Source organism: Echinops telfairi, unplaced genomic scaffold (genome assembly GCF_000313985.2).
Source record: "Echinops telfairi isolate 266 unplaced genomic scaffold, ASM31398v2 ScPeMD7_7473;HRSCAF=8511, whole genome shotgun sequence".
NCBI classification, from domain to species: Eukaryota; Metazoa; Chordata; class Mammalia; order Afrosoricida; family Tenrecidae; genus Echinops; species Echinops telfairi.
Genome location: NW_022111377.1, coordinates 1,703,443 through 1,724,725, shown reverse-complemented (window position 1 = coordinate 1,724,725; position 21,283 = coordinate 1,703,443). Strand labels below are relative to the sequence as shown.

General features: G+C 38.7%; 2 protein-coding genes across 2 annotated transcripts in view; one reads left to right on the top strand and one right to left on the bottom strand.

The window, feature by feature from the left end:
• The window catches only part of USP6NL (USP6 N-terminal like), a 182,659-nt gene that overhangs the window by 156,412 nt on the left and 4,964 nt on the right, over window positions 1-21,283 (bottom strand). The window contains exon 2 of the mRNA XM_045285596.1: window positions 2,967-3,053. Coding sequence (XP_045141531.1) covers window positions 2,967-2,970 — 4 coding nt within the window. The 5' untranslated portion in view covers window positions 2,971-3,053. The remainder of the gene's footprint in view (window positions 1-2,966; window positions 3,054-21,283) is intronic.
• Window positions 7,668-8,078, top strand: LOC101655796 (40S ribosomal protein S19-like). The gene has a single exon (XM_045285597.1). It carries the CDS (start codon window positions 7,668-7,670, stop codon window positions 8,076-8,078), a length of 411 nt encoding a protein of 136 aa, XP_045141532.1.

Genomic DNA, 21,283 nt, shown 5'->3' with positions numbered 1-21,283 from the left:
ACACAGTGGATGGATGCATGGATTATGATAAAAGCTGTACGGGCTTCCAATAAAGTGATTATTTTTTTTAAAAAAAAGAAGTAAAAATCAATGGTATTGAAGAAAGAAGTTCAAGCTGCACTGAGCCAAAAACAAGACTCCATGAATTGATGGAACACCAACTGAAATGTTTCAACAAACTGAAGAATTTACTCATCTATGCTAGGAAATTTGGAAGACAATTACCTATATACTCGTGTATAAGCGAAGTTTTTCAGCACATATTTAATGCAGTTTTTGTGGTAAAATTAGTTGCCTCGTATACTCGAGTATATATGGAAGTTGGCCAACTGACAGGAAGAGATCCGTATTCCTACCCATTCCAAAGAAAGGTAACCCAACAGAATGTACAAATTATAGGACACTATCATTGATATCACATACAAGTAAAAGCTGCAGAAGGTCATCCAACAAAAGTTGGAGCAGTACACTGACAGGGAGCTGCCAGGGGCTCAGGCCAGATTCAGAAGAGGATATGGAGCAGGAATACCATTGCTGATGCAGGTTAAAGCAGAGAATACCAGAATGATGTTTACTTGTGTTTCATTTACTATGCTAAGACATTTGACTGTGAGGATCATAACAAACTATGGAGATCCTTAAGAAGAATGGAGGTAATTTTTTTGTGGTCCGCAGTGCTTTAAATAAAATGAAAATAGAAAAAAAATGTTATGAAGAAAACAGCGCTTAGGGGAGATCGAGGCAATACGGAACACACAATCCCTAATTAACCCTTTAACTACTGAAGACGAGTATACACATGCCCAGCGCCTTTCCTGGGGGCCTGTGGACATGTATAAACGTGCTGACTCAGTTCCGGCGACATCTGGAAGCAATGTCTGCCACTCTCAGTGTCACATCATGTAAACAAATCCCAATAGCTTAAAGGTTAAAAAGAGCACTCTGGGTTGTGCTGTTAGGAATCATACCTAGCGGCAGCGCTAGTTAACATTTTTAGAGGGAAGCCATTATGATTGTGCATCACGTTTGTCAGCTGTCCTACATTTGGTGTTTTTTATTAGTTACTTTGTTATATTTTCCGGTCACAACATAAGTCTTCTCAGTTGGACATGAAATAAGGAAAAATGAAGAAAACCAATGCATTTGAACTATGATTCTGGCAAACAATACTGAAAGGACCATGGACTGCCAAAAGAACAAAGAAATCTGTGGTGGAACAAGTGCAGCAAATGCCCCTGAGCTGTAAAGACAGGTAGACTTTCTCAAGTCGTTTGGACAGGTTGTCAGGAGAGACCAGTCCCTAGAGAAGGACATCATACTTGGTAGAGTAGAAAGGCAGCAAAAAAGAGGAAGGCCTTTGACAAGATGGACTGACCCATAAGAACAATGGTGATGGTTCCGGCCCAGCAGTGTTGGGGTCTACTGTACATGGGGTGACATGAGGCAGAACCAACTCAACGGTTCCGGCCCAGCAGTGTTCGGGTCTACTGTACATGGGGTGACATGAGTCAGAACCAACTCAACTGCACTCAACAACAAACCATCCTTCCCCTCTCACTGTCGCCTAATGGAGTCTTCTGTTCTAAGGGCAGGATATCAAAACATTGTGTTACTCACTGAGTTTCGAAACAAAAGGTATGTGGTACCTTGCCTCAAAAATAATCCCATCTGAGATAATTGCTGCTGACAACACAATGATTGCAAAGTGCAATGCAGTTTTGTTTTCTAACAGTGTAAGAATTTTCAGTTAAAATGTTTGGCACTCCTTTTTCAATTTTCATGACTTCAGATTACCATGTTCACTAGGTGGCATTTCACATCAGATAAACATTCTCACAAAATCTCATTTGAATGAATAATTTGTTTATTCATGTCTATTTCAGTGTTTTCAGCAACTACTCTTATTTATTAGAACACCACTGAAAAATCTTGAAAGGCAAAGACCACTTTTTGCAATGCTATTCTTAGGAGAAAGCACTTACAAATTTCACATCATCATCAAACTTCATACCAACTACCTAATGAGTTACTTAAATTGACAACGAGAAATGGTTCTCTCTTCATATTAAAATAAACAGAATATGAATAACATGTAAACATTTTTAACCTCCCAACATTCCATTCCATTAAGAAATAGCTCATTCCAGCACAAAGTTTCCATCATCAGAAAATCCAAATTTGTGTAAAGTACTTCAAACTGTCACAGAATTCCAGCTAGGGTAAAATCTCAGTTTTTTGCTTACCCTCTAAAAGAAAACTTTTAACACAAAATATTAAAATTCAATTATTCTATTCACAATGAGTAGTTAGGAAGAACAGAAAATATTTCATAATACCCCCACATACATGATATACTTTTACACACATATCATGGGGCTTTAGAAAGTTCATAGGAAAATTCCATTATCCATTTTCCCATCAATTATTTAAAGTCCCCTCCTATATATCCCCTTACAACTAAATGGTAAAATCTTTATCAAATAGGGTAAGTCTATAACATAGATTCTTTCTTTATTCCAGCAAAGACAACTGACAAGCAGATGGGTTTTTCCCCTCTTAGATTATTAACTCATAAGAAACAATGAGTAAATTTCAGACAATGAAACATCATGCTAATCATTGCTAAATAGCAATTTTTCCTACTCATGTTTCTAAAGAGTTATTCAATAGCTATCAATTGAACATTTGAGACAGTTAGACTAAATCAAACAAAAAGCTAATGATAGATTTCTCTCATCGTATTTAACTTCTTAGAGTAAAGCAAACATCAAAAAAGTATCTACTTGTTTTATTTTAATAAAACAAATGCACAATATTAGGATGAGCCATAGATTACTCAACCTCTGATGAAGTGAAATAATTCCAATTCCAATTTGTCCAGCAAGGAATGTGTTTTTTCTTTTCTTTGCCTGCAGATTACAAATGCTCCCCCTGCCCTTGGAAATGAATAACGGAAGCCCACTTACTCATGACTGGAGATGTCTCTGTCTGTCGTCCAAATCAGGTGTTAAACCAGAATTTACTGTCCAAGAGTTCTCAGAGGAATACATGTCCTAGACAAAAAAACAAAAAGAAAGAAAATATTTTCTTAAGGTCAATGCTTTAAGTTTTCTAAAAGAAACAGAGGGGAATAATTTGTTTCAAAATCTTTCTACCACTTCCAGAACTCTTTGTAGTTAATATGTTAAAGGTAAAACACTGGTTACCTATCTTAAAGCACATATCAACTCACATTTTCCATTTTTGAAATAAATTATTTCTAAAGAAAATACCACATCTGCATTAACTATATACAATGCAGAAACTTACTAATGGGTATTCTTTGTGTCTGTCTGAATGTAAATGATTCATAAAGCATCAAAGTTTCAGAATCAGTAAATTTACTGTTCTAGATGTTTTCTAATAATGGATAATTTTGTCACTATAAAACTGATATAGGTTCTTTGGAAAGGAAGAGAGGAGCGATTGCAGTAAAACAGAAAGAAAACTTATCCCATAACACCGCACCTACAACTCTACCTGTTCGTTCTTGGGTAGACACGTTTCCTTTCCAAGCATTTTTTCCTAAGTATTTTCAAAATATATGTGATAAATGTTACATAGTATGGAAAATTGTGTTTGACTGTTGTCCCTTGAGTATCATCTTGTGTTTTTGCATTCACAAATGTGATTATACACAATAATGTATAAAATTCCATAGGTAGGTGAAGATCTTATTTGATACAAAACAGACCCTTCTCCTACCTCGAATGTAGCTTCCTTTATAAACTACTCCTTGCAGCACTAGTAGTGATGGTTACTTTATTTTCTAAAGCAGCTAAGAGCATTATACAAAGAATTTCTGCTTTTCAGCTACAGTTAAGGGTACAATATTTGCCCTGTCTGTATACTTTGCTTGTGCTGTAATAAATGTGGGAAGTAGAAATTTACAAAATGAAAAGAGATTGCATCAGCATTTATATGCACAACATGGCTCATACACTGTAATTAGCAGTAGCATATAATCATAGTGGTGCCATGTAATCACCTGACTCCCCATCAGACATGCTTTCTTCTTTATCTGCCAAGGAGATACTGTTAAATGATGTTCATTTCCAGATAACCCAGTGATCCTAATGGAAATGAGAAGGTATATGGAAAATCTAAAACAACATATAACCCACTTGACAGTTTAAGAACGTGATGAAAGCTTCTCACAATATGCTTTCTTGGTGGTCCCTGGTTTAGTCTATCACATTTCTTGTTCCCTCTAGGAAGAGGGAGAACACGGTCACCTGGAGCCTGCTGAACGAGGACTTGGAAAGGCACTCCCTTGTTAAACATACACGAAGTAATGACATGCTCACAGACGATCTAAGAGCTGGCCAGCTTTGTCTTTGCACAGTCAAGTGTCTTTGCCCAAGGACACCTCTGTTCATTTCATCTCAAAATTTGCTTCTTGTCTTTCAGTTTAAATTCCAATTTCTTAAACAGTACCACAAAGCACCTTGTATTATTGTGTGCCCATTTCATGCTCATAATCATAACCAAGCCCAAAACCAAACCCACTGCCATCAAGTCGATTACCACTCATAGCATAAGAATAAAAAGTCTAATAAATACTTTTTCCAGTATTAAAGTGATTCCTATGTGAACTTTCTTCTCAGCACTAAAAACAGTAACCTCAAAAACATCACGGCAATAAAATGTATAAGCACTGGATTTATAACCTTACCATCTGAAGTGGTAAGTGTACACAATTTTACAATTCACAAATACAGCAACAATGCATTTGTTAAAATTCGTGGAGCATGTCATGAAGTCAGACTTAGAAACATATTTACAAACTGAGCTTACTTGTTCAAGAGTCTTTGCAATACTAATCACAGCTTTAAAATGTAGAACTTCCCACCTACGTTTGAAGAAGTTCTACCAATTGTTTTAAGCAATAAGACAGCTCAGTTACACATACGGCAAAATTTTCATATTCCTTTTCTTCTCCCCTAAACACTATCCTCTCACTACATTTACAAAAATGAAAGAAGAGCCTTTTGTCTTTCGTCCTACCAGAAATGGAGAAAAGTAATCTGCTTTAAATCTACAGTTTCATATATAAGGTATTTCTGCAAAATCTTACCTATAATCGCATTTTCCAGAGAATATACAGCCACTGCCAGCAATATCTATTTTTAGCATGATCATTTATACTCATGTTAACCTAAGATGGTTTTTTTCAAGTGCCTCCTTGAACCTTAGCAACAAAACTTGACATGTATGAATCATAAGGCAAGGTGTAGGGATAGTCAATTCTGATGGAGAACTCAGACCTAGTTAAAAGCAAAGCAAGTTTCGGTGCATCCTGTCATTTACTGCAGGTGCTAAACATGGTCTAAAAACAACTTGACACTGTGAGCGAGTTCAAATCTCAGGAAGTAGCTAAAAGGATTTCTGACATTTATAACGCAAGCTACCAGCAGTCCTGATTTTAATTATTTTGAAATTGCAATGTGACAGAATTACAAACAACATCATTTGGTGTCACGTTCTAGTTTCCTTAGTATTGCAGGAGGCCAAACCAGCTAACATTTCATTGCACAATACCTTGTCCTACAAATGGAATTTGAAAAAAATCACAATCTCCACCACCAAAAGCTGATATGATCTGCATTTTCTGCACTCATCACAAATTATAATTTATAAGAATAAAACTTGCCTACACCGAATGCCAAAAACTCTCTCACCACCATTCCCTATGACTGGCCCAAGTTTGTGGGTGGGCTTGGTTTTGGTTTTCATCCACTTTCAAGATAGTTTCTCTCCAACTACATGTGCTCTCACGTGAATGAAACCGTGGCATACATAAGGGCAACAAGAAGCTAAAGGTGATAGGTAAGATCTTAACATCTTCAGCCAGGGTTCTAGTCTGACTTTTTGAATCCTAGAATACCAAGTGCAAATGAATTAGTTGATTCCTGCTCACTCCTAATTTTTAACGACATGGTATCAGTTTCCATTTGAAGAACTTCTATTACTTTTTCTGTGAACTTTTCCATTTTTATCATTTAAGATGATAAGGAGATCTCCAACTAAAAATAAAGCTGCTAATGATTTTCCCCCAAAAGATTTTTGTACTCAAACAGCTTGCAAATCCTCACACTTCATGACACCAAAAAATGCTTCACAAAATACAAGAAGCATCCTTTAAAGTACACAGCTAACCTCACAAAAAATGTGAGACCAAAAAATGAAGCACAAACAAATACAGACAGACTGTTAAGTGGACAAATTCCCTAGAGGCACTCTCAATCTCCCATGGCCAAGCTGCAGTGCCACTAAATACACAGGGCTACATAAATTTACATTAATGGAATTATGTAAAGTTTTAAATTGCATTCTTCAGACATAATAGTCACATGTGGCTATCGGCTATCATACTGCACACCACAGATTGAGAACATTTCTGTCAATGCTTAAAATTCTGTAGTACAATACTGAACCACTTTCCATTTAACAATCGGGGTAAAACAGAAGACAAAGTCTCAGGCTATGCAATTTGCAAAGTTGAACTCCACAGATAACCACATAAAGCCTGCATCCAGGAAGCACTGCACCTTCAAATTAAGGATAAACAAGGAAGAAATATCGACTCTTCAAAGCTAGATGATAAGGAAGAGTGTCACTTGAATCTGGATGCACTTGTGAGCTGGGAAGGGAAAAGGTAGGGAAGGAAAGGAAGTATTCCCTGAAAACTTGTAAACAAAAGCCAATCTTCACAGAGGCTTCAAGTTCAAGTCCACACTACTCACATTATGTGAATATCTCCAACCTTCAAAGAAAAGGGCTCCCCTTAATAGACTCCTCCAATGCAAGTCTGCTCCGGAGGAAAGTACTCAACACACATCTCATATAAATTTCCACAGATCAAGCCACGATAATGGTGAGTCCAAAACCAATAACTATGGAAAATAAACAAGATTCAACAAAAGCGATAAAGAGCAGTCATAATTTTTTAATAATAGTACTATGTTTTAAAATACCATATATACTCGAGTATAAGTCCACAAAGGCACCTAATTTTATCCACTAAGGCAACTAATTTTACCACAAAAACTACATTAAAAATGTGCTGGGAAACGGCTTATACTCGAGTATATACGGTGGATCATGAAACCAAAAAAGCAATAATTTGGGGGGCGGGGGAAAGAAAAATATCATAATTAAAAGCCTCAAAAGAGAGGTTCAGAGGACTGAATGAAAAGGGAACGAAATGAGATAAAAGATCTGAAATTACCCAGAATGTAACAAAGAAAGGCGAGGATGAAAAATATAAAGGGAGATTAAGGTGCACAGACTATAGCAAACATCCTCAAACTATGGCCCGTGGGCCACATGTGGCCCGCCGAAGAAGACATTTATCCGGCCCGCCTGGTGATTTTGCCGTTTGTTGTTTTACTTCAAAATAAGGTATGTGCAGTGTGCATAGGAATGTGTTCATCGTTCCTTTTTAAACTATAGTCTGGCCCTCCAACAGGTCTGAGGGACAGTGAACTGGCCCTGTTTAAAAAGTTTGAGGACCCCGGGACTACAGACTAAAGTATCTCATACATACACCTAATAGAAGTTTTAGAAAGAGAGCATTAAAAATGGAGAGACGCCCTTTCCCCTGGCCGGCAGCGCGAGGCCGCACGATGCCTGGAGTTCCTGCACAAGGCAAGAGCCAGCAGGAGTTCGCCGAAGCTCTGGCAGCCTTCCTCAAAAAGTCCGGGAAGCTGAAAGTCCCTGAGTGGGGAGACACGGTCAAGTTGGCCAAGCACAAAGGGCTTGCTCCCTATGACGAGAGCTGGTTCTACACGCGAGCTGCCTCCACAGCACGGCACCTGTCCCTTCGGGGTGGCGCTGGGGTCGGCTCCATGACCAAGATCTACGGGGGCCGGCAGAGGAAGGGTGTCATGCCCAGCCACATCAGCCGTGGCTCCAAGAGCGTGGCCCGCCGGGTCCTTCAAGCCCTGGAGGGGCTCAAGATGGTGGAGAAGGACCAAGACGGCGGCCGCAAACTGACACCTCAGGGACAGCGAGATCTGGGCAGAATCGCCGGATAGGTGGCAGCTGCCAGCAAGAAACATTAGAACAAATGATGCTGGGTTAATAAATTGCCTTGTTCGTAAAAATAAATAAATAAAATAAATGGAGAGACAACATGAAAAGAAAGAATAGCTGAGAATGTTCTTGAATTAGTGAAAAATACAAATTCATATATTCAAATTCCAAAGCATACAAATCACAAAGAAACTGGCACCTAGGCATAATAAAAATGACAGTATCGCATCAATTCCAACTCATAGCAGCTATACAGAACAAATTAAAACTGCCCCATAAAGTTTCCAAGGTTGAACATCTTTTCAGAAGCAGACTACATTTTCCTCCGATGGGTTCGAACCACCAACCTTTCAGTTAACAGTTGTGTACTTTAGCCACTGCGCAACCAGGGCTCCCTCAACATATCACAAAAACCAAACTCACGGACATCAAGTCGATGTCAACGCATAGTGACCCTAAAGGGGTCACTAGCAACTAACAACCATGAAACTATAAAGGAAGACAAGGAAATGTTAAACCCCAATTTGAAGCTCACGATTTTCTCAGAGCAGTGATGAGACTGGGGTAGAGAGATGTGATCAGATGGAGCAAGGAATTGCTTTATTATTTCTGCTGGGAGAAGGGACAATGTGGACATCATTATAGTAGTCTTTATGTAGCACGTATTATATCTGGTCTTTATGTGAATGTTAATATATGACAGCACTTTAATGTGGAAAAGCAAGTATAACTGTTATAAGTAAAAGCAATAAACAGATGTAACCATAAACATAAAGATTCAAATGTATATGTGCTAAATAATGTTTAAGCCATTATTAAGAGGCAGACAGTGTAGTGAGTCATTATTTCTTAAAAGATAAATGCAAATGACAGTCAGTTCCACTACAAACTGCAAGGTATTTTTTTACGTGAGAAGACTGATGATTATACATTATCCACCTGCAGTGACAGCTGCACTGCACCATGCTGTCTCATCTCAGCTCTCTGGATCACGGCAGCTTCGTTTCTCACCTTCACATTTGGGCAAGCTAAGCTCATTTTCTTCCAGAAATCCCGAGGTCCAATTCTTCAAAACTGCTACTTGTTGCAATTCCCTCTCTAGAAAAAGCTGTGGAATTCTTCCTGCACTGACATTGTGCACGTGTTTATATACTCATAACTCAAATGCCAAATTAAATGAGTTGCCAATTTACATATAATAGACTCTCAGGCATCCATAAAGATTGACTAAAAGAAATGTAGTGACAGTGAACGAATGAATGAATGAATGAATGCTCTGAAATGCACTTTACATTACTTTCCCTCAGAGAAACATCAGCAAGTAGTATCAGAAGAGTCATAGTGACTTTATAGGACAGAGTAGACCTTTCTGAGGCTATAAATCTTTATGAATCAGAAAGCTTCATCTTTCTCCCGCACAGCAGCTGGTGGTTTCAAACTGCTGACCTTCCATTTAGCAGCCCAACTCATAACCCACTACCTCCACCAGGGCACCTTAGAAGGCCTCTCAGAATGGACTCAATGGCAATAAGCAAGGAAAATGGGTCAGAATTAACTCAGTGGCCGAGAGTGAGTATCAAAAGTAATTTCTCAGCCAATTAAAATTTTTCTAAAGGCTCATAAACCAATACTTAATGATTAATGTTCAGTCTTAAAATAAAAATCAGACAGACAATGCAAGAGTTAAATAAAAAAGGATAGCTACAATGGCTCCAGCTCATACAGGCATGGCTCTATAACGATCAAAACGTATTTAAACATGTTGATGTACTCAGAGGGTAGTTATAAACAAGTTCACTTGGTAATACACTTGTCTCAGTCTTGTTAGGGTGCCTTCAAAAACCAACCAGACAGAAAGGTCCAATGAAAACAGTGGCTTCCGAAGGATCTGCTATATTCATGCCAGATGGGCTGCTCAGAAGAGTATGGGAACTGTTTTTTTGGAATTCCAAAGTGGTAATCTTCATAGATTTTTTCCAAGGACAGGATAATTTAGGGACTGATTACAAAGTTTTAAGAAAACTGAAAACTGCGTTGTGATGGGAAACCACTCCTCAGTGCAACTTTCCTGGCCTTTTTTCCCCTCACCAATGCATCACACTCTGTGGGGAGCCAGGGCTGTCCTAGGGCTGCGGTTCTCAACCTATGGGTCAAGACCCCTTTGGGGGTCGAACAACCCTTTCACAGGCATCACTGATTTAGAACAGTAGCAAAATTACAGTTATGAAGTAGCAACAAAAATCATTTTATGGTTGGGGGGGTCACCACAACATGAGGAACTGTATTAAAGGGTCGCAGCATTAGGAAGGCTGAGAACCACTGTCCTAGGGGAATTATGTTAGAAAACCTTACCCCATTCACCTGACAACCTTCAGGTTTCTTTTTCTTCTGAAACTTCAAACATTTAAAAGGAATATAATTTGAGTCCCTGAAAGATGCCAAAAAACTGCCAGTGTGACATGGTATAACGTAAGTCAAAGAGCACAGAACTATTCGGAGAAATGTTAAATGGGAATGCCATCCTTAGACGTATACAGAACTTCACGGGCCCAAGTGCAAAGAGAATGCTTTGAAAATGATGATGGCAGCATATGTGCGAATGTGCTTGACACACTGGATGAGTGTATGGATTGTGATAAGAGATATGAGCCCCCAATAAAAGTATTTAATTAAAAAAAAAGAAGTCTACAGACACAGATGAAGGATATGCTGAGAAACAACAGCTTCACATATTGAAATTTGTTTAATAAAGGTTTCTATGACTTTTGTAGCAATACTTTTTTTACTTACATGCAATAAATGTTAAATGTTGACCAGCTACTATGAGACAGGCAGTGTTGCAGGCACTTTAGAAATAGCCATGGAAAAAATGACTTACTCTGATGTAGCTTATAGTAGTTCTAGAACCTTCCTTTCTTAATTCAGACTCACAGTTATCAGTTCAAAAGAGCAGAAGTCCAGGTAATGTTTACTAATTCCCTATAAAGAAGAACCAGTTCATACTCAAGTCATTTAGTCATTCCCACAGAAGGTCCAACCACTGTACTTTCCCAACTCGTGGGCTTTCTGAAATAGAATGTTCTTTATTTTTTTAATAATTTTTTATACCCGTAAATTTATACCTGTGAAACGAAATGCTAAATGCCCACAGCTGTGTAAGTACTTTCCCAGTTCATGAGAGATAAAGCAAAACCTCTGTCACTGCCAGAGTAAAAAGAGGCTTGTTTATCTTATTCACTAAATCAACAGAGTACTTCCTGTTAGTAAGATCAGAGAGATGGGCTAAGCGCAAAATGAGAAACCTTTGGTTTCCTTAGTCTGTTTACACATGTATGCTAATGAGGCATGAGATAAGAGTGAGGTCAAATTGCTCCTTCTACAGGTAGAATTTACCTTAGGTTTCCCCAAGGTCTTATCAAATTCTAGTGGCTTTACTCTAAACAATATGTCCATTTTGAGATATTTAGGAACACCAATGTCCTTCCAAGCCTTAAAGTCAAGTCAAAAATTCAAAGTGTTTAGGAACACAAGTGTCCATATGTCTTCCTGAACGTATCTCACTTATAGAGAAGAATACCTCTAAAAAGTGGCTTTTAATTTGTTTTCATGTCTCATTTGCCTCAAGTATTTGATAGTCCCGATCAGAACTGTACATAATGGCAAGCTGAAAATGACAGACACTACACAGGAAGGAGATCTCTCATTTTCAGGAACTTGACATTATTTAAAAGTCAGTTTAAAATTCTAGACAACCAAATGTCTCTGAAAAATATAGGAGGCATTATGAGGAAAAGGAGACATAATTCCAGGCCCTATTTTCAAAGAATGGATGCTTTGTTCAATTCTGAACATAAGAATGCTATTTATCCATGCATGCACTAAATAATAATGGAGTTCTACGGTGTACAAATTTCACAGAAGAGCTGGAGATCCAACACTCAAGGCCAACTTGGCTAACTTGGCGAACTGCAGCTAACACAGAACTGATTCAAGATCGTACCACTAAGGCGAACAGGAGTAGTGACCCTGTATAAAAACCTGCTGAGGTCAAGTTTAGTCCTGCTTATAGTGACCCTGTATGGACAGAGAACTGCCCACAAGGGTTTCCAAGGTTGTAAATCTTCACGCGCAGACTGTCACATCCTGCCCCAGAGTAGCTGGTGGCTTGAACCATCAACCTTTCAGTCAGCAGCTTAGTGTTTTAAGCACGGTGCAACCAGAGCTACTTAAAAGACCATACAAAACTCAAATCAAAGCCACTGCTATTGAGTAGATTCTGACTCAAAGCAACCCTATATATGGGTTTGTATAGACTGTAAATCTTTATGAGAATAGCAGCTTCATCCCGCTCCAGCAAAGCAGTTGGTGAGTGAGCCATCTAACACTTATGACACAGCACCACCAGGGTTCAAAAAGGCCCAAAGTGAATGAAAAGGAGTAAACTTCTAGTCCAAAAAATGTAAATATATCTAATTGAAGAGAAAGAACATTCATTTTTCTACATGGTTGACTATGGGTCTTCCAAAGAAATTACTCAAAATATATAAAACCTTAAGTGTACATGTGTTAGCACTCTGACATTAAATAGGTCTGGGAGTTTACATTGTCACTTCACTCCTGAGTCCCATTTTCGTCGGTAAAATGACACTTCAAAATTTCCAGTCTGCATACCACTCATGATCGTTATGCGACTATGCATGAAAAAAAGATATGCTAAATACCTTATATGTGTGACACAGTATTGCTGATCTAGCTTGGTTTCATTATGAAAGAAGGGAATTGGAACATTTTCATAATTTTCTTTCAAACACTGATTTATGAACTAAGAACTAATTAGAATATATTGGCCAACTAAGAAAGCTTCTAACTTCCTTAACATTAAGAATAAGATCAATCAATAAATTACTGCAATAAACCAGGTTTGAGCTGCGATGAACTGGCTTCCAATATTAATAAGAATGGGAAAGAACTCACTGATACCTGGGATAACGTCAAAATAACTATCTAACAGGGAAGTAGTCAACGTTCACCCTAAGCTTGGAGAGGAGGGCCTGGATGACATTTCTGTGACAGTCCTCAGTGATGGCAAATCATTAGTCTTTGAGGAAATTCCTTTATGTTAAAAAAAAAAATTCTCAAGCAAATCTAGTGAATAAGCTCCAAGTTCAAGGTAGGTCAAAAACAAGTGTGTCCTGCATTTTTTAAAAAGCAAGTTAGCCCATAGAGCAATGAATATCACCCGAATGCTGCCCACTTTTTAAAAGCTAGCTGAGAACAAATGGTCAGCAAATACTCTAGAGAAGGCTGGAGTGGAAGGGCAGGGCTCTGAGACCAGGTTAATGGGAACGGACCTTTAGAAAGGAAATAAAGAGACTGATGACACAACATGAAAATGCAGCCCAAATCATTGAACAATGTGTAGGAAGTGTTCAATAGAAAAGTGTTTTACTGTGCACACATCCACCAAAAAACACACTAGTATTCTTTAAAATGTACTACTAATTGATGTAGGGTGGGGTTCACTATCTCCAAAATCAATTTTTTTAAAACTCTCTTTAGTAATAAATGGATATAGTTCACTAATGGTAATTTCTCTTGGTATTCATTTGAATTCTAAATACTGCTTTAAAACTTAAGTGTATCTCATCATAATCAGACTCTTCTAATCTAGTCCCTATTTTCCATTAGCTACACACCAAGCAGGGAAATTAAAATGCAAAAACATGAAAAATTACATAAAAGAAAATGGGCATGGACCCCTAACAAAGAAAGCCCAGATATTTCAGATCAACTCTCTTGCTAAAGACAAGTTGGACAAAAATATACATTAATTATGGTTTTAAAGAGGAGCCCTGGTGGTACAGTGGGTTACACATTGGGCTGCTAACCACAAGGATGGCAGCTCAAAACCACCAGCTGCACTGCATGCAGGAGAAAGATGCGGCTCTCTGACCATAAGGATGTACAGCCTCAGAAACCCCCCGAGGCAGCTCTCCTCTAGCTTACAGGGTCACTCTGAATCAGAATTGCCTTGATGGTAGCAAAGGGGTTTTCTTGGTTTGGATTTGTGCTTTGGTTGTTTGTTTTAATTTATACTTCTAAGTTATTAAAAGTACCAGGGAATATAAATTGGCACAACCACCTTGGAAAATGGTTTGAGATAAACTATTGACTCTAACCATGTGCCACCTACTACTCAGCAATTTCATTCATAACTATATATTCAAAGGAAATGAAGGACTACATCTAACAAAATACATGTATGAGAATGACCACCCAGAGGCTTCATAGCCCACAAACTGTAAATAACCCAGACATCTATTAAAAGCAGAATGAATACATTGACATATTCATGTAGTGTGTAATACTATGATAGACTTTTCCAACTAGAACTCAAAATTCACTGCCATCAAGTTGCATAGAACTTTCCCTGTGGGTCTCTAAAACTGTAACACTTTACAGGAGTAGAAAGCCTCAACTTTCTCCCAAGGACCAACTGGCTGGTTTGAAACTGCTGACTTTGAGGCTAGCAGCCTAACACATAGCTCACTAGGTCAGCAGGTCTCCTTTTCCCAACTACAGCCACTGGAAAGTACTTGTGACCCCACATGTTCTTCTAGAAGCTGGCCTCTGGTTACAAAATGGTATCCATTTCCGAACTCTTCGATCCTGGGTGGACTTGTAACGTCCTCAAAGAAGAGAATTATAAGTAATATCACATTAAGTTCCAAGGCTGAGTCCTAAGAGGCGATTTCGCTTTTGTCTGGCAGGCTCTCCTTTTGTTTCTCGGGTAGCTGGCCCCAGAAACACAGCCACTTTGTTGGGAACCAGAGCAAGCTGCCTGCAAAGGCCACATGTAGGCTTTCAATCATCCATCACCAGACATGCAAGCAAGCCTTCATATGCCACTTGACCCAGCCTTTAAGCAGCTCCTGCTGAAATCAAATGAAGAGGAAACCAGCAAGACCCACTGTGCACTGCACAAATTACAGGTGTGTGAGCAAATAAATTCTGTCACTGTTAAGTCCCTGAGTTCTGAGGGAATTTTATGTAAGTCCCCACAGCAGGTAGAACAAGTACAGGACAATAAAAAAAAACTTGCTTCATAAACATGTACCAATACAGCATAACCTTAAGTTAAAGAAGTCAGACACGAAAGAGTACATATGTTATGACAGCATCTGCATGAAAAATAGAAAAGGCAAAAGGAATCTGTGTATCAGAAGTATGAGCACTGTTTAGCTGAGGGAGGTGAGGAGGGAGACATTGACTGAGAAGGTGTGTGGCAAAGTCAATTAGCCCTGGTGGCATTGTAGTCATAAGTTGGGCTGCTAACTGCAAGGTCAGCAGTTTGAAAACACCACCTGCTGCAAGGGAGAAAGACAGGGCTTTCAACTCCTGGGAGGAGTTAGTCTTGGAAACCCACAGGGGCAGTTCTACCCTGTCCTACAGGTTTGCTATAAGTTGGCATCGACTCAATGGCAGAGTTTGGTTTTTGGGTTGGTGGCAGTCTTTACTTCTGAGCTGCTAAAAATGTTCTACATACCGAACTGAGTGGTTAATTAAATGTATAAAAATTATACATTTAAGATTAGTATACATCATTACTTTAAAGGGGGAGGGAATGCGTGCTCTAACAATAAGGTACACCAAGAGAGGCTTGGAAGCAAGTACGGAGAACCTAGTTCCTTGGGGTTTCTTTATGACTAGAAATGTGTGTCTAATCAAACAACAAAATTACATTCTAGAAAAGAAACACACAATAATACAATCAAGAACCCAGGGAATACATCTAAGAGCAAACAGAGATGAAGACTACCTCTATAAACAAAAACAAGTTGGAAGAAAAAACCTAGAACAAAAAGGAGGCAAAAGAATGAAAAACAGAGAGGAGCTGTGAAATGCTCAGAATGAGAAACTCTAACACTGTATACAGTTGAAGTTCCAAAAAAATGAAGAGAAAGGGGAAGAAGCAATATTTGAAGAAATGATAGATGAGAACTTTTAAAACACATGAAAGACATCAAGTCACAGCATCAATAAGCTCCTATATACTCCAAGGAGACTTAGAAAGAAAACAAATTCAACAGAATTCCATATACAAAAAGAATATTTTTTAAATTGTCCAAGGAAAAAATAATCAACAAAAATAAGTGAACTGCAGCTGATTTTCTAGCGTGCAAAAGGAAGTGAAAATATTATCTTTCCAAAGTACATCGGGACACACACACCCCAGTCTAATTCTACCCAGCAAAATATATCTTTCAAGGAAGTGGGTAAAGCAAAGACATTCTAAAACAAACAAAAAGCTTAATACGTTTTCAACACTAGATCTTCTTAAAAGAGGAAAAAAATTTTAAATCATTTTATTGGGGGCTCATGCAACTCTTATCACAATCCATACATCCATCCATGTGTCAAGCACATGGCAACATTTGTTGCCATCATCATTCTCAAAACATTTGCTTCCTACTTGAGCCCTTGGTATCAGCTCATTTTCCCCCCTCCCTCTCTGGTTCCCCCTCCCTCATGAACCCTTGATAATTTATAAATTATTATTATTTTGTCATGTCTTGCACTGTCTGACGTCTCCTATGACCCATTTTCTGTTGGCCATCCCCCAGGGAGGAGGTTATATGTAGATTCTTATAATCAGTTCCCTCTTTCTACCCAACCTTCCCTCCAAACTCCCGTTATCGCCACTCTCACCACTGGTCCGGAAGGGATCATCTGTCCTGAATTCCCTGTTTCCAATTCCTATCTATACCAGTGTACATCCTCTAGTCTAGCTGGATTTGTAAGGTAGAATTGGGATCATGATAGTGGGAGAGGAAGCATTAAAGAACTAAAGGAAAGTTGTATCTTTCATTGATGCTATACTGCCCCCAGGCCAGTTCATCTCCTCCCTGTGATCCTTCTGTCAGGGGGTGTCCAGTTGCCTACAGATGGGCTTTAGGTCCACACTCCACACTCCCCCTCATTCACAATGATATGATTTTTTGTTCTTTGGTGCCTGAAACCTGGTCCCTTCTACACCTCGTGGTCACACAGGCTGGTGTGCTTCTTCCATGTGGGCTTTGTTGCTTCTCAGCTGGATGGCCGTTTGTTTAGCTTCAAGTCTTTAAGACCCTAGACACTAATCTTTTGATAGTCTGGCACCATCAGCTTTCTTCACCACATTTTCTATGTACCCGCTTTTGTCTTCAGCGACCATGTTGGGAAGGTGAGCATCATGGATTGCCAGTTTTAAAAAACAAAGTGTTCTTGCATTGAGGGAGTACTTGAGTGGAGGTCCCATGTCCATTTGCTGCCTTAATACTAAACCTATAAATATATGCACATAGATCTATTTCCCCAACATCATATATAAATATATTTACATATGTACATGCTTGTATTTAGACCTCTATAAATACCCTTTGCCTCCTAGTTCTTTCCTCTATTGCCTAAAAGAAAATATTTAAGGGCATTTTTCAACAGCAGAAAAATGATTCTAGACAGGTCAGGATGGAGGAAGAAATATTGAAAAGAAAATGAAGTAAATCTAATGGAAATCAGTTTGTTTGTTTTTTAACTAAGGGAAAACAGCAAAATAAAACAATAGAAATATAACTGTACTGGTGAAAATATATATATACACCTAAAAATATGGTAACAATTAAAGAAGAATTAAAATTTGGTTAACTTTTCCTTAAGCCATTACACTGTCTCAATGGTGACAGTTTTAATGTTAAACTTTGAAAAGTCAAGAAAACATATTGGAATATCTTAGGTAAATACTAAAGAAATAGTAAGTTTTACATATATATATATATCACTCTTACTACTACTGAGTTGATTCTGCCTCATAAAACATATACCCCCATGCTAATAAAAAAGAAAATGGAATCATTATCTATAAAAGCAATCTGAAACAATGCTAATAAAAGGAACAGGTGGACCAGATATAATTTTCCATTAATTTTTAAACACTGATGTCAATAAAGAATTATTGGAAGCCAATTCATTACCTTTGATAATAGCACCAGGGAAAATACACAGCAACACCTAGCTGCCTGCCTCCCCCCAAAACACACAGACCTCTAATCTCTGTAGATTTTTTTCCCTTTGTAACTGGCTTTTCAAAAGTTTATTTCACCTTACCTTTTGTTATCTTACCATAATAGCAATGCTCACAAGGGTTTAAATATCCAAAAATAGAATAAAAAGAAATAAAAACAAAAAGTCTCAAGGCCTACTGGCTTTATAAATACTGTTTTTAGTCCATAATAAGATATTAATTTATAATGACTAACTTATATGACATTACTATGAAGAATTCATATCCCTCTACTTATTTCATGAAAAATCTTACCCTAACATTTAATGTACTTGCTAGTATATGAAAAGAAAATTTCACAATAAAACTGCTTACACTAGCCTCCCATAAAACTGCTTTTAACTTTTTCTATATTTACGTCAGTCAGGTACAAGGTGTATACCATAGATTAAAGAATAGCTTCATAGGCACATCAAGAGAAAGATGAGTCTCTCTACTCCCGTAAAGATTTACAGCCTCAGAAATCCAGGCACAGTTCTGTTGTGTCCTACAGGGTCGCTGTGAGTCAGAACTCCGTCGCAATGAGTTGACAAGCAAATGCAATTCCAGAATTACTCTGAATCTTTCTAAAAACACATGAAATGACCTGCCATTTACTAAATTTCATTTCAGGGTAAACTGCTACTACAATTTTGTGAAGGCAATTTAACCTGTTCAAAGGGGAAATGTAATTAAAATACTATCCTAATACCATATAACATCTCTATAAAGAAACTGAGGACGCTTTTATTGCGTTTAACCTCAGTTTAACAATTTCTAAGTTAACAGATAAACCAACCAAAGCTCTAAAAGTAAATACCATACATACACATGTATAGTTTTTCAGCACATTTTTGAATGCCGTTTTTGTGGTAAAATTCGGTGCCTTGGCTGGGTTGGCTTGGGTTGGGTGCCTCGGATACTGGGTTGGCTTATACTCGAGTATATACAGTCCCAAAGTGACGTGAAAGCCAGGTCTAGTGTGGCGAGCTAGCCAAGCTGCACAGGCTTCTTTTCTGAACTGGCGAGAATGAAACTGAGCCACTTCATCTGAATGGCTCTTCCCTAAGTAAAACTTGACCATAATGTGCCCTGTAGGCAACTAAGTAATGTACACTCACTCACTGCCATCAAGAAGGTGCCAACTCACAGCAACCCTCTAGACAGTGCAGAACTGCCCCTGTGGGTTTCCCAGACTGGAACTCTTTACAAGAGTAGAAACCTGGTCTTTCTCCCATGGAATGGCTGTCTGGTGGTTTTGAACTGCTGAGCTTGTGATTAGCAGCCCAACACATAACCATTACACCACCGGGGCTGTTCAATAATGTGCAAGCATTCTTATTTAATTTTCACAACAGTTGCTCCCAGTACAGTATGCATGCTCTTTACTCTTTCTGAACACAACTCTCCCTTTCTTCTACTTCTGACTACTAAAACCAAGACCCGTTCTCCAGTTAGATTTGATAGTACTCTATCCTTGGGGTGGGGAGCGTGGGGGTTCTGTTATGAGTCAAACTCAACTCGATGACATTACATTTTGGTTTGGAGTTTTTGTTCTGTTTGTTTTGGGTTTGGTTTTGTTACTTCAAAGGACTTCACCTACCTGTTGTTGAAAACAAAGTAGCACAAGCCCCGAGGCACAATGAAGGCACTCATGAAATACATGAATAGACAAACTAAGGGTGGCAAAGAGTGACCAGCTCCAACTACCATTCGCTTCTATTTTACAAAGAAAGAGGTTTTTAAAAGTAATTTGTATGTGATAATGGCACAGACCAATTGAGAGTCCAAAGCTTCAAGGCTACTCTCATGCTCTTTATTATGGTATAATGCTGAAACATGCTAGAAATCAGCTTGTTTTCTAATTAATTTTATTATTGCATTGACTTGTGTGTTTGTCCAAGTAGACTATAGAAACAAATTTATAAAGACACTCATATATGTGTAAGAGAAAAAAAGAGCAATTGTATGTTAAGACACATCCCATCCCAGTCCAGATCAAGTTCTTAAGTCAGATATTAGCCCATATGTCCGATATTAGTCCATAAATTCCTCTTTAGACTCATGAAGCCATGCAATGATGCCAAATGCAGGAAAATCACAGGCCAGTGGGTAGGAAGTCTTATAGATCCAGTGGCGGTGTAAGCATCTCAGCACTGGCATGGGTCTCCAGGTGGCTCTCCAGCTCCAGGGCCCTGGCTCCATCAGTGTGTCTCTGTGTGGCTTGTCAACAAGAATGTGAAACAGAGAATGTGTCCAGACTCCAGGGAGGATGACAGGAGTTCCCAGAATCCTCAGAAGGCCATGCCCACACAGAGACCTCACTGATAGGCTAGACTCCACCCCTTCACCCAAGTTGACAGGAGATTATGTACCTGCCACAACTTGCACCGTAAAAACAAAAGTTACCTTCTAAATGGGGGTGCAGGAGTGTGGGGGTGCTGAATCTCTAAATATAATTATATCATATACCCAGAATATAAAATGAAGGGACCAACAACTATAACATTCTTACAACTGATGGTTTAGAAATGGGAGTTGTTAATAAAAATACTACTGCACTCTACCCAGTCAATTCCCACTCCACTTGATCCCGACTCTAGTCACCTCATAGGACAGAGTAGAACTGTCCTTTGGGTTTCTGAGACTTTAAATTTTTACCGGAGCAGACTGCTTCGTCTTCCTCCTGCAGAACAACTGGTAGGTACAATCCACTGACCTTATGGTTAGCAGCCCAATGTATAGGCCACTATGCTACCTACTAGGTGCCATCAAGTCAATGCCAACTCACAGCCACCCTAACAGACAGGGCAGAACTACATCTGTGAGTTAACAAAACTGTACCGCCTTTACGGGAGTAGAACACCCCATGTTTCTCTCACACAGCAGCTGGTGGTTTCAAACCGCTGACCTTGCGGATGGATCACAGTCCAACCTATGCTACCAGGGCTCTTGAATTATAAAATAAGAATGGTTACAGTGAGACTGTGAACATAAACTGAAAAATGCAATAAGCACTGGCTCTTTCACTAGATCAGAAGTAGCAATTCCCAAAGTTTTCCTATTTGGGCTACATGTTCTACCAGTTTCAAACATTGCCAATACTTTTTTTTTTTTTTTAGGCATATT

Bases quoted from the DNA above. Each gene is read 5' to 3' on its own strand.
- LOC101655796 (XM_045285597.1), top strand. From the start codon at position 7,668: ATGCCTGGAGTTCCTGCACAAGGCAAGAGCCAGCAGGAGTTCGCCGAA.